Below are 13,165 nucleotides of genomic sequence, written 5' to 3'. Positions count from 1 at the left end.
TGTAGATAAAGGAACAATTCTAGATTATTCCAATCAAAACATTATTAACCAATACTTAAAGGGGTTGTGAGAAAATTGGCCAGACCTGTAAAGGAAAGATGATTTACCTGCTTCCCAGCATCGGCTTCCTGCTCCTTCTCCCCCAGGCCTGCGATGTCAGATGACACAAGGGCATCCATCTCCGTCGTGGCGAGTTATTGGCTGCGGCGATGTCATACCGAATGTTTACAGTGAGTGAACTCAGCGGGCAACAGGTAAGTCACCTTTCCTTTAACGGTCTTGCCAAGTGGGGGAGTTTGCCCAAAAAACTGCATTCTTGCACAACCCCTTTAAGGATAAGAAGCAGGGGTGAAATGGCCATAGACCCTACAGGGAAATTTCCTGGAGGGTCAAGACCCAAGGGCTCCCTGAGCTCTCCTCATGACCGCCAGCCAGGGACATAAAGATCTGATGCTATAAGCATTAATTAATGTAGGAGCATCAGGCACTTATGCACTTGGCCAGTGGCCGAAGATGCCCTCCTGGATTCAATTGTATTGCCGTCCTCAGGACGATGATGCAGGTTCATAATGTGGCACGGGTGGCAGTATTTTGTGCTGCACTGTGGTATTTGGTCCTGCTGGGGCAGCCTGTTGTTCTGCACTACAGTATTGCGGGCTCCACATACTTCTGTTGTCCCCGTCGACATGTGTTAGCCCACCTTCTGTCAGCTTTGACCACCTACAACATGGGGCCAGTTTTAGTTTTTAGTTTTCCCAGGACCACTTTAAAGGGAACCTGTCATGTGGATATTTGATTATAATCTAACTAATTATATACAATCATTAACTACTAAAAAGTGCCTTAGATGTATTCACTTACTGGTGTGACAGATGGTTACCTCATAATATACACACAAAGATGCTGCATGCTAATGAGCTGATTTGAGTCCAGCGTGATGTAATTGAGTCCAGCGTATATTTAATTAACAGCTATAGCCACTCCCCTGCCCACCTGCTGCTGATTCATATGGAAAATAACTGTCAGCAGCAGGTAGGCGGGGAGAGTCAGGAGCTCATGAATATTCATGACTCATCATTATCAGCTGGAGCTTTTCAATACAAGATGTTGGCAGATTGACTGGGTCAATTAAAGAAAGTGACCCTGCATTTTGCTAAGAGAATCAGTCACTTATTTATGTTGCCCTTAGTTAGGACACCATAAAACTGGTGACAGATTCCCTTTAATTTCCCGGGATTCTGTAGTGCAGGCATGGCCAACCTGCGGCTCTCCAGCTGTTGTAAAACTACAACTCCCACCATGCCCTGCTGTAGGCTGCTAGCTGTAGGCAGTCTGGGCATGCTGGGAGTTGTAGTTTTGCAACAGCTGGAAAGCCTCAGGTTGGCCATCCCTGCTGTAGTGTATATAGAATATTGAATGTCATTATATAGAACCAATGTGTTTTTGCGTGCAGAGTATTTTTCTAAAATGTACAGTATTACACGGAACACGGACCGTGCGATACGGGCCTGGATTCCTGCTGAGTGCAGGAGCGCACGGCGTCATTGGTTGCTATGACGCCGTGCGCTTCGTGCTGCCGCTGCTGTACAGTAATACACTGGTATAGATCATACGAGTGTATTACTGTACATCAGCGGCATCACGAAGCGCACGGCGTCATAGCAACCAATGACGCCGTGCGCTCCTGCACTCAGCAGGAATCCAGGCCGGTATCTCACAGTCCGGTGTTCCACGGACGTGTGAATGAGGCTTTAGGCCTCTTGCGCACGAACGTGTGCGCCCCGTTGCCGTATTGCGGACATCATTTGCAGGTCCGCAATACACGGGTGCCGTTCCGTGGGTATTCCGCATCACGGATGCGGACCCATTCACTTCAATGGGTCCGCAAATCCGGAGATGCGGAATGGAAGCACGGAACCCAACGGAAGCACTACGGAGTGCTTCCGTGGGGTTTCGTCCCGTACTTCCTTCCTATCTTTTTGCGGAACGGCCGGATCGCGGACCCATTAAAGTGAATGGGTCCGCGATCCACTGCGGCTGCCCCACGGACTGTGCAAGAGGCCTTAGAAAGAGGAATGAAAAAATGAGGGATTGGTTGCTATAAACACCAAATGGAAAATAAGAGAGTAAATACCTTTTCGATAAAGCAATAGTTTATTATATTAGTCTTAATAACAAGTCTCTCGATTGACAGCTCCGGTTATTTGAGTTTGTGGAGAAAGACAAACTGGAAAAATTCCTTTGTGCCCACATACACTGTGTGAGTATTTTCTCCATTATTGTGGTGTGATAGCTAAATATATTTTAACCTAAATCCTCATGGTTGTTGCTGATGTATGTTCATTATATAAGGGCAAACATACAGAATTCAACTTTATTCATTTAGTGACATATTGGCCAATCTACTGACATAAATACCCTAAACGTATTAAACACTAAAACTTAGCCTTTATTGGAAAACTATTAAAATACAATGATCTTAAATATTTTCCCAAAAAGTGTTTTGCCTATCAAAAATCATCCAATACTATATGGGGCACTCGGTGGTACCCACCCAGCTTGCCAAGTAGGAAGATCCGCTGGGCCCAATCTACTGACATCGATACTCATGTTATTTTCATACCTTGCGTTTTGTATGCAGAGTATGGAAAATATACACTAGTCTTTTCTTCCTAACTGGTCTTGGTATAGAAAGAGAAGTACTGTGAAGGAGTGAACATGAAGCAGCTACCCTAGAGCAGTACTGCCACCTGATGGCCACAATTGGAAATGAACACTTTCTGTATTCCTAGCTGACAAGCTAATACTGGTTTATTTTTCTTTTAGTTCAAAGATGAAGGGAGCCATGGAGTCATATTGTTTCTGTACAGTTTGCTTTTCTCCAGGACAATTTCAAGGTGAGACATTTTTATACAAAGCTTGGTTTGAATTTAATTCGAAATAATGAATTCTAAGCATCTCTAATACGTCATTGGGGTAGATTTATAAAACAAATAAAAAATTTTTTTTAATAATAGGCAAAATGCAGTGATGTAGTAAATTAACCTGGGAATATTGTATTAGTGATAATTTTTATAGTTTTCTGTGTATTAATGTTATTATTGTGTATGATTGTGTGCATATTATGCTGTTGGTGTGACATTCCAATTTCCCTATTTTTAGTTTATTTTCCATTATTTTGCATAAATAGATAGATAGTATATTAATTAATTTGTGCATTTTTATTTCCTTAGGATTCAACAAGACCTGGATCACACAACTCCTTACCTCTTACATTTTTGTCTTGGAAACTACACAGTCAGACAGGTGATTATGTAATGTAAAGTTTCACATTGCTTTTTCATTCTATCAACTAAACACTACCTATCTTTTCAGGTACATTTTTAGAATTTCCCACCACAATGTCCCTATAGTGCCCCCATAGTGCTCTCCCCCCACAATGTCCCCATAGTGCCCCCAGTAGATGCCCCCATAGTGCTCTCCCCCCACAATGTCCCCATAGTGCCCCTAGTAGATGCCCCTGTAGTGCTCTCCCCCCACAATGTCCCTATAGTGTCCCCAGTAGATGCCCCCATAGTGCTCTCCCCCTACAATGTCCCCATAGTGCCCCCAGTAGATGCCCCCATAGTGCTCTCCCCCCACAATGTCCCCATAGTGCCCCTAGTAGTTGCCCCTGTAGTGCTCTCCCCCCACAATGTCCCCATAGTGCCCCCAGTAGATGCCCCCATAGTGCTCTCCCCCCACAATGTCCCCATAGTGCCCCTAGTAGTTGCCCCTGTAGTGCTCTCCCCCCACAATGTCCCCATAGTGCCCCCAGTAGATGCCCCCATAGTGCTCTCCCCCCACAATGTCCCCATAGTGCCCCCAGTAGATGCCCCCATAGTGCTCTCCCCCCACAATGTCCTCATAGTGCCCCCAGTAGATGGTAGCATAGAAGCTATGATCCAAAGCTCGCTTTGTTCAACACTACATCTCTCATTCTGGTTGACTCCTTGTATTATATGGTGGACCATGCATTTAAAGAGGACTTATCACTATGAAATCCAATGAAATCTGCAACCTACTGTATATAAGTGTGTATAAAGAGATAGCTATCAGTCACTTAAGTTTAGAAAGCACAGAGACATAAATGTATAAAATTAAATTTTCACGGAATCTTTTCCCGCAAAACTGTATATCAATCTGCTCAGATCCTCCTGCCCTATAATGCTCATGTTGTCTGCAGATTGCACTGGATTTCTTGGTGACAAGTTCCTGGTGAGCAATAGATTCTACCTGCAGGAGGCACAACATGGCAAGTGTATGGCCAGCTAGAACTTTCTGCCGTGATATAACTTCGTTACTGGGAGTTCCAGGAGCCAGACCTTCGTCAATCACCCGATCAGGGGAACGGCCTTCTTAAAAGTCCCTATACACAGGACCATTAGCAGGATGATTATTGGGAATGAACATTCGTAAGAACAGTTGATTCCAATAATCTACCCGTGATGGATGAGAATCGTGTGAAAGTATCACTGATGCGGACACCTAAATCATTGTTTCTGGGCAGCAGATCATCCTGTGTAAACAGCGATCTGTTGCCCAGAAACAATGGAAGTCATTTATTAACAGTCCTTATGCCAGTTCATGAAACGCTTTTGCCAGGATTTGAACTCTCAACATTCTACATTAAAGCCAAGAACTTTAACCACTACACTATACAGCTACATCTTAACCCGCATTGAAATATGAAATTATACTTCTGCTGTATAGGAATACTTAATACATGACAAACTATTATGAGGTTTTTCTGACATAGTTTATCATTCGGCTTTATAGCTGAGTGGTTAAAGTCATTGCCTCTAGTGTAGAAGGTTGTGAGTTCAAATGCCAGCAGAAACTTTTCAGAAATAGAGGTTAAATTAGATTTAAATACACTGGGTGTCCCCAAGCACTGACTCCATATATGGATATAGCTATTTATGGAGTCAGAGCAGGGACTTCTAAGCCTCAGACTCACACTGGGGGATTCCCTCACTGTACAGTGATCTTCTGCATAGACCTCAGTGGGACCTGGCCCCACCCCCTCTTCAGAGCAGGGGGTGCCTGGTTTAATGCTCGGTTTCTCCCGTTGACTTCCATTGTGCTCAGGTGCTCTGTACAGCACCCGAGCACTTTGGTGCTCGATCAACACTAGTAGCAAGGCAACAGGCAGAAATCATAGTCAAACAGAGCACAGGTCAAGGCCGGTGTAGCTCATTATAATCAGTAGACTGGTGAAGGTCAGGGCAGGCAGTAGACAGGGTCAGTATTAGTAGCCAGGTCAGTAACAGAAATATCAGTAGACAATACACCTGTCACGGCGGTGTCTCGGTTGTTGTAGTTCGCTGTGACACGTCTGCCGTGCATGTGGTTATCTGGGACAACGTGTGGTTCTGCATGTTTGTGCACTGCTCCCTTTATCTTTGTTTCTTCCCAGTCTGGTTTGTGTGGTGTTAAGGTGTGGATCTAGGTGTGTTCTGGATGTAGCCTCATGGCTCTACTTATTCTGCTGCTGTGAGCTTGTGGTCAGTGGTATTCCTGCCTTAGTTGGTGATGGAGCTTTGCTCCTGTCTGGATTTTCCATCTGTCCTGTGTGAGGGCCACCTAGTTAGACATACTGTCATGGTGCGGTGTAGGAGGAAACTCCCCACCATTTTCCTTTCGGTGTACGGTGGGTCCTCACGCAGTACAGATGGAATATCCAGACAGGATACCACTGACTTCACGCTCACAACACCAGATTAAGTAGAGCCATGAGGCTACACCCAGAACACACCTAGATCCACACCTTAACCCCACACACACCAGACTGGGAAGAAACAAAGATAAAGGGAGCAGTGCACAAACATGCAGACCACACATTGCCTTAGGCAACCACATGCACGGCAGACGTGTCGCGGCGAACTACAACAACCGAGACACTGCCGTGACAACACATTAGCAGAAAGCAGGAACCTAAAGAACCTTATTGCTCAGGCCCACAGTTATGGGGGGCGTCCCCTATAAAACCCAGGGTACTGGTGGACGGCAATGGTAATTGGAACTTCTGGTCCTTTAAAAGCCCAGGAATGAGTACATGTGCATTGCCCACAGAAGAGTGGTGCAACACATGAAAGCAGTGGCAGCGATGGAGAGATTAGCTCTGTTCTCTCCATAAACGGTTTAATTACAGATACAATTATAAATATTGCTGTTTGTGACCATAAGGCCTCATGCACGTGCCCATATTACAACTATGAAACAGGATAACTATTTATTGATAATTATTAAATATTTGCCACAATGAACTGTTTTCAGATTTGTAAGCAAATAAAACATTAGAATTAGCACCTAAATGAAGACATAGCAGTTTCCGAAAGATTTATCGAACAAGGTTATGCCTTGACTGCTTCATTTGCAGGCAGTTTTAAATCTGATGTTAACGGGTAGAGCAAGTCCACATGTCTTTAATGGTGACCAGGCCTTGAATGATCAGAATGTGGAAGAGAAGTATCATGGAGTCCTTGCACGCAGTGATGTGGGCTACTTACACTGGAGCAGAGAGGAAATGGAGCAAGACAGACTCCCCAAGGTAAGAGATGAGATACATATTTCCCATACAAAGCTTTATCTTTCCAATTGGTCAGAAGATGGAGAGATCTGTTTTGGTGTCCATGGGCTTTATATGGTATTGGAGCTCTGTGCTATTCTTGCTATTCCTTCAATGGGGTGGAACAGGCATGGACAGACATGGTGCTGTTTATGGGGAAAAAGGCAGAAGCATTTTCTAACATTGTATAAAGCCTTTCAAAAAAATTAAAAATATTTCAATCTATCGCTGTATTCTTTTACATGTTATACCCATACCTCTCAACTCTGAAAGAATGCCCAGAGGGACAACTTATTGCAATAAGCCACATCTGTGACCCTGCCAAGTCTCTAACGAAGAAGGACCGGCACTTAGTTTCTTGACGATATGAAGAGACTTTTATTCAAAGCATAATAGCATCATTAGTGACTAGTTTCATCTCAAGCCTGAGCCTTACTCTATTAGTGAGCAAGATAGGATTTAATCACATGCACTCCACCCAGTGATGTCATCATGTAACCATAACCCTCCTTAAGTGCGCCCATACAGGATGATGCCCCCTTAAGTGCGCCCACACAGGATGATGCTCCCTTAAGTGCGCCCCACACAGGATGATGCCCCCTTAAGTGCGCCCACACAGGATGATGCCCCCTTAAGTGCGCACCACACAGGATGATGCTCCCTTAAGTGCGCCCACACAGGATGATGCTCCCTTAAGTGCGCCCACACAGGATGATGCCCCCTTAAGTGCACCCACACAGGATGATGCTTCCTTAAGTGCGCCTACAGGATGATGCCCCCTTAAGTGCGCCCACACAGGAAGGTGCCCCCTTAAGTGCGCCCACACAGGAAGGTGCCCCCTTAAGTGCGCCCACACAGGATGATGCCCCCTTAAGTGCGCCCACACAGGATGATGCCCCCTTAAGTGCGCCCACAGGATGATGCCCCCTTAAGTGTGCCCACACAGGATGATGCCCCCTTAAGTGCACCCACACAGGATGATGCCCCCCTTAAGTGCGCCCACACAGGATGATGCCCCCTTAAGTGCGCCCACACAGGATGATGCTCCCTTATGTGCACCCACACAGGATGATGCTTCCTTAAGTGCGCCTACAGGATGATGCTCCCTTAAGTGCGCCTACAGGATGATGCTCCCTTAAGTGCGCCTACAGGATGATGCTCCCTTAAGTGCACCCACACAGGATGATGCTCCCTTAAGTGCGCCCACACAGGAAGATGCCCCCTTAGGTGCGCCCACACAGGATGATACTCCCTTAAGTGACCTACATGCAGTGTGATGCACCCTTATTAAATCCACAGTAAATATTAACCTAGTCCATGTTCCCATGATGAATGGAGCAGATATTTTTGTGCAAGTCTGCTCCGGTCTGTGCAGTCTGTAGTTCGGTGCAGCAGGAGCTATGACATCACTGTATCGCGCTTGCCTACAAAGAAACACTGATGGCAGGGGTTACAGGTGAACGGTGGATCATGAAGCGGACAGATCCCTGCTTCACCATTGTATTCAATGGTATCTACGTTCTGAGAGCGCACATACAGTTGACTTAAGACATGTCACAGCCAGCATTCATGAGCTGGTGGGAGTTCAGTGCCCTCAGAGCAGCTCTCTGACGGATTACTGTGATGGACAAAGCAACTGTCTGCAGATGCACTGAAAGTCAAAGCTGTAGGGGAAAAGCTGTTGAAAAGTTTTAATAAAGATCAAGTGAAAAAAACGATAGCCCAAAATGAGTAGAATGCAATGATCAAAAATGCCCCCAAAGGTGTCCATAGGTTGTAAGAAATCAAATCTTAGATCAAATTGGTTGCTATGGGACAAAGTCAGTTTTGATAAATGAGGCCCCATGTGTCCCTCATATTACCACGGTCTTCTACTACATCCTTGCAGAGAACATAGTAACACAATCAATTGCTCCTGGAAGAAGGGTGTGAGGATCACATGAACACGTGTATGTTACTTGTATGTTCTGTTACATATATGCACTCATTACTGTAGAAACGGGCCTATTAACATCATGTTCCTTGCTGACAGGTGGGCAGCATGCTAAAAACGCCAAAGTATCCTATCTGGCTCTGCAATATTAACGGAACCTACAGTGTCCTTTTTGGAACCAATACGTCTCTTTTATGTGACTGGAAGATGGAGCATATTTTTGACCTTTACTTCTATAGTGGGCAGTCTTCCCAAAAGAAAACAGCCCATCTGACAGTCGGTAAGTCTCCATCACAGTTTCAATGTTTCTCTTGGCTAATGGCTATCATAGATGTCAATTTTACAATCCAGCTCATAGGTAGGAGTTGCTGACATCTCACTGAAAATAGACTTCAGCTCCAAATGTCACACAGCAAACACCACACAACTAGATCAGCATCGGCATTTAATATGCATTAACTATGCTGGGAATCAGTTGTTGTTTCAGTAAATGCAACATACTATACATGCTACGGCACTGTGACAATAAGGCTGGTTTCACACGGGCGTTGCGGGAAAAGATGCGGGTGCGTTGCTTTTCAGCGAGAGTGCAAAACATTGTAATGCGTTTTGCACGCGCGTGATAAAAATCGGCATGTTTGGTACCCAAACCCAAACTTCTTCGGAGAAGTTCGGGTTTGGGATCGGTGTTGTTTAGATTGTATTATTTTCCCTTATAACATGGTTATAAGGGAAAATAATAGCATTCTGAATATAGAATGCATAGTGCAATAGGGCTGGAGGGGTTAAAATAATTTAACTCACCTTAAGGCCCCATGCACACGGCCGTGTGCGGGCCGTGGAACCGCGGCCTGGATCCCTCCTGAGAGCAGGAGCGCACGGCGTCACTGGTTGCTATGACGCCGTGCGCTCCCTGCTGCCGCCGCAATACAGTAATACACTGGTATGATCTATACCAGTGTATTACTGTACTGTGCCGGCAGCAGGGAGCGCACGGCATCATAGCAACCAGTGACGCCGTGCGCTCCTGCTCTCAGGAGGGATCCAGGCCGCGGTTCCACGGCCCGCACACGGCCGTGAAACACGGCCGTGTGCATGGGGCCTAATCCACTTGTTTGCGCAGCCCGGCTTCTCTTCTGTCTTCTTCTTTGAGGAATAGGACCTTTGATGACGTCACTGCGCTCATCACATGGTCCATCACATGATCTTTTACCATGGTGATGGATCATGTGATGAGCGCAGTGACATCACCACAGGTCCTTTTCCTGTGCACAGCATAGATGAAGACAGAAGAGAAGCCGGGCTGCGCGATCTATTTTATTTTATTTTTTAACCCCTCCAGCGCTATTTTACTTTGCATTCTGTATTAAGAATGCTTTTATTTTCCCTTATAACCATGTTATAAGGGAAAATATTAATGATTGGGTCTCCATCTCGATCGTCTCCTAGCAACCGTGCGTGAAAATCGCACCGCATCCGCACTTGCTTGCGGATGCTATACAATTTTCACGCAGCCCCATTCACTTCTATGGGGCCTGCGTTGCGTGAAAAATGCACAAAATAGAGCTTGCTGCGATTTGCACGCAACGCACGCAACGCAAGTGAAGCATGAAAATCACCGCTCATGTGCACAGCCCCATAGAAATGAATTGGTCCGGATTCAGTGCGGGTGCAATGCGTTCACCTCACACATTCCACCGGCGCGGAAATCTCACCCGTGTGAAGGGGGCCTAAAAGGGGTTTTCCATGGAGAATTTCATTTTTAACACTGTAGATCAGAAGGGGTTAAAAAATTAAAAAAGAATCATTAGTCATCACCACCAATCCCTTGTCCATTCCAACACTGCTCTGGTCCTCGTTGCTCCTCACCTAGTCCTGGCTTAGGGCCGCTTCACACGAGCGGATGCCGTGCGTGGCATCCGCTCCGTGAAAGAGTTGTCACTGTGATTTCGTAGTAAAGAGATCACAGAGAGGCACGGAGCATTAACAGTCATGTTACCGCTCCGTGCCTCTGCAGTCTGCAGCGGGTCTTGGCACTCTTTCACGGAGCGGATGCCACGCACGGCATCCGCTCGTGTGAAGCGGCCCTTAATGTGCCGGAAATCACAGGCTGAGGCGGGTCACCTCTACCACCAGTGATTCGTAAGCTGGCCAAAGTGGCCAGCATTTTGAATCACGACCAGGAAATGTGGAGCGTCAGAAAGACAGCAGTTGGTGATTGGTGGAGGTAAGTATTTTTAACTTTTTTTTTTTTTTTTTTACGTTTAACCCCTTTTGACCCATATTCTTGAAAAAATGCTCTTTGGAAAATCCCTTTCAACAAAAGTTGCAGTTGGCAGTATCTTATGCTTATAGTTTCAAAACATAACTTCATAATTACCAAGATTTGTGCCCAAAATAATGTGACACTAATGAAACTATGTCTCCCCCCCCCCCCAAACTGGCCCAAAACACCCATTTTAAAGCCTTGTACAGAAACAGTGAGGGGTTCAGCCAGCACAACCCTGTATGCAGGTGCACATTGCTATGGCGAAATACAGATACAAACGCAAAAACACTGCTGTAAGCGGGCTGCAATATGGCCAGGGCAGGGCAACTGCGGTGTGCATGAGCTCTAATACAAACATTTGGAGTTACTTGCCAAACTGCTCTAAACATTGGGTAGAAGCAATAGGTATAAAGTTTTTTCTTTTTAAATGTGTTTTCCTATGTTTATAACACAGTGCTGTTTCTGTACAAACACAAAAAAAACACAGATGCAATCGCACTCTGCAACCAGCACTCTGCCCTGCCTCTATGCTGGATGTTGAATGAGGCATTGGTGTACATTTTGGCCAAAGCGTAATAAGCCACTCACCACGTCAAGGTCGCCTCCATGAGTGGTCCCTAACACTAGTTCCTAGAGTGCTGGTTGCAGAGTGCGATTGCATCTGTGTTTTTGCGTTTGTACAGAAACAGCACTGTGTTATAAACATAGGAAAACACATTTAAAAAGAAAAAACTTTATACCTATTGCTTCTACCCAATGATTAGAGCAGTTTGGCAAGTAACTCCAAATGTTTGTATTAGAGCTCATGCACACGGCAGTTGCCCTGCCCTGGCCATATTGCAGCCCGCTTTTATCGGGTCCGCAGTACACGGGGTACCGGCTGTGTGCACCCTGTATCACGAATGCGGACCCATTCACTTGAATGGGTCCGCAAACCCAGAGATGCGGTGCAGAAGCACGGATCAGAACCCCACGGAAGCACTACGGAGTGCCTCTGCACCGCAAAAAAGTAGTGCATGCACTACTTTTTTGTGGTGCAGACCATCGGATGCGGATTGCGGACCCCATTTGCCCTTAACTGAACCCTCCTCCACATGCCTTCATTTTTTTAATCCTACAAAAATGTCCTTTCCTTGTCCGCAAAACAGAGAAGAATGGGGCATGCTCAATTTTTTTCCAGGGCCGCGGAACATACTTACAGATACCGGGTATTGAAATGAATCGGTCCACATCCGATCCGCAAAAAAAAAAAAAAAACGTGGATCAGATACGGACTGTAACTACGGCTGTGTGCATGAGGCCTTAATCAGCAGGCACGGACCATAGCATACCAGATTTATCTCTATTCTTATATAGGTGCTGTATTATGGCTCCATACAGCCGGGAGGATTTACACAGCTGTGATACAATGCTGTGTGCATAGGACCTGTACCGCCACCGCAGGAGGTTTTCCCTATGTTCTGGCTTTATCCCTCTAGCAGAGGCGTGGTTCAGTATTACAAAAGTTGCTGAGCTTCCTACGCCAGTGTCAGTCTGTTCAGAGCCACACCCCCAACCGGTAACACCCATCTGGACCTTCATTGTAAACTGCTAGAAGTGACAGGTCATCATTAAGATAAAATAAGGCCTTATTCTGTGTGTGGATTTCAAGCACAAACCCTAATGGAATTTTACCATGCAATTTATTTGATGTATTATGTATATGTTTTATGTCTGTCTTTCAGATACCCACTCACATCACTGGGAGAAAGCCTACAAAATAGATGGAAGTGATTATGAAAAAAGATTTCCATCACTGGAGATGATTATTAGAACCAAATGGGAAGGAGCTGCTATAAATTGGCATGGGACTGTGCCATTTTTTTAAAGAAAGCAAAGTATATTTACGTGACACTCTTTGTCTATTAAAACCACCAGCCTCGAGAGAATATCTGTGTAAGAAAGGTCATGTCACACATACTCAAAGCAGAAGACCAATCACAGAACCATTTAGGTATAGACGGTAACATACACTATGCAGTGGCTGACTGTGTATGCCATTTATAGACCTGGAACCTCTTATGCAACTAAGTATTCCTAGAAGGTATGAAGGAATTGCTTGCAGTTTACAATGAAGGTCCAGATGGGTGTTAAAGGGTTTCTGTCACCAGGAATGGGTATTAAGCTGGCTGACATTAGCGATTACTTATGTCAGATGAACATACGGTAACTATATTAGTGCCATCTCACTGCCTGCTGCCGTTATTGAGAAAAACAAACTTTTATAATATGCTAATTAGGCTCTAGGTGCAGAGGGGGCGTTGCCCCTGCTCCTAGAGGCTCAGTTCTCCCACCTCTGGCCACGCCCTACTAC

The 13,165-nt window shown here is 45.5% G+C and overlaps 1 protein-coding gene across 1 annotated transcript in view; it reads left to right on the top strand.

Moving 5' to 3' along the window:
* MINDY4B (MINDY family member 4B) overlaps positions 1 to 12,869 on the top strand; it is a 53,094-nt gene extending 40,225 nt beyond the window's left edge. The window contains exons 8-13 of the mRNA XM_044292263.1: positions 2,195 to 2,260; positions 2,827 to 2,897; positions 3,234 to 3,306; positions 6,422 to 6,592; positions 8,643 to 8,823; positions 12,537 to 12,869. Of these exons, the coding sequence (XP_044148198.1) occupies positions 2,195 to 2,260; positions 2,827 to 2,897; positions 3,234 to 3,306; positions 6,422 to 6,592; positions 8,643 to 8,823; positions 12,537 to 12,679 (705 nt within the window). The 3' untranslated portion in view covers positions 12,680 to 12,869. The remainder of the gene's footprint in view (positions 1 to 2,194; positions 2,261 to 2,826; positions 2,898 to 3,233; positions 3,307 to 6,421; positions 6,593 to 8,642; positions 8,824 to 12,536) is intronic.
* The last annotated feature ends 296 nt before the right edge of the window (positions 12,870 to 13,165 follow it).

This window comes from Bufo gargarizans, chromosome 4 (genome assembly GCF_014858855.1).
Source record: "Bufo gargarizans isolate SCDJY-AF-19 chromosome 4, ASM1485885v1, whole genome shotgun sequence".
NCBI lineage: Eukaryota > Metazoa > Chordata > Amphibia > Anura > Bufonidae > Bufo > Bufo gargarizans.
This window is presented reverse-complemented; position numbering and strand designations above follow the sequence as displayed.